General features: G+C 60.8%; 1 protein-coding gene across 1 annotated transcript; it reads right to left on the bottom strand.

Annotated features, from left to right (window-relative positions):
* Window positions 1–2: 2 nt before the first annotated feature.
* Window positions 3–446, bottom strand: RME1A-2 (RME1A, RME-1/EHD family protein; the record flags this gene model as incomplete). The annotated part of the gene is made up of 1 exon (XM_005792806.1): window positions 3–446. A coding segment is annotated over one exon (444 nt), but the record flags the coding sequence as incomplete, so codon positions are not given.
* Window positions 447–1,097: the final 651 nt, after the last annotated feature.

The raw sequence follows: 1,097 nt of genomic DNA on the forward strand, positions 1-1,097 counted from the left end.
CCGGGCGTGTCGATGAGGGTCACGTGGTGAAGGAGCGGCGAGTCGAGCTGGGCGCCCTGGAACTTTGAGAGGAAGCCGTTGCCAAACATCTCGAGCCCGCGAAACGGCATGTTGGCCGAGACGGCCAGCGCGTTTCCAGGCGTCGTCTTGTCCTCCTGGCCGTGCATCACGGCGATGAAGCGGTCGGTGGTGGGCTCGGGCCCGATGTGCGCGCCGGGAAAGTCGCGGCCGAGCAGGTACTTGATGAAGGAGGTCTTGCCCACCGAGTACTGACCGAGGAGCAGCACCATCGGCTTGGCGTCAAAGTCCGAGTCGTTCATATACGGCGAGTAGAACTCGCCAAATTTGTACGCCTCCTCGATCGGCCGGATTTTGGAGCGATACAGCTGCTTGAGACCGTCCGAGACACTCTCGAAGATCTCGGCGACCGGCTCCTTTTTCGGCATTCTGCTGTCGGTGAACTTACAGGACCCTCCCAGCCCCGGCGCCGGCCTTGCTTGGCCTTCACACAAAAAGAATTCTTGCCCTCATGGCGGCCCACGCCTTGAGTCCAACGAAGCCTCCATCTTCGAGGGGAGCGATGACGAGCTCTAGAAGCGGCCGCCGAGCCCTCCCCGCGGCGCAACTCTAGCAGCGCCGCGGGCAGGGCGGCTCGCATAGCGCCCGCGCGCACACACACACACACACACACACACACACACACACACACACACACACACACACACACACACACACACACACACACACACACACACACACACACACACACACACACACACACACACACACACACACACACACACACACACACACACACACTTCTACCTCCCCAGAAATCCCGAGGAGGCGCACAGCGTAGATATGTCTTGTGTTGCTGTGTGCTGCACGCCCTGCGAGCGGGGCGGGGTGCGCACTGTCCCTCTGTGTTCGTGCGTCGCCCATCTCTCCTGGAGATGTCTGCTCTATTTATTTATTCAGAGGAGGCATCGCGCTCAGACGCGGGTGTCGCGGGACTCGGCGTTGCCAGTTGTCCGACTAGTCGATCTCTGTCTTCTGTCTCTCTCGGCTGTCTCTCGGCTGCCTCTCTGTCTCTCGGC

Source organism: Emiliania huxleyi (genome assembly GCF_000372725.1).
Source record: "Emiliania huxleyi CCMP1516 unplaced genomic scaffold EMIHUscaffold_10493, whole genome shotgun sequence".
NCBI lineage: Eukaryota > Haptophyta > Isochrysidales > Noelaerhabdaceae > Emiliania > Emiliania huxleyi.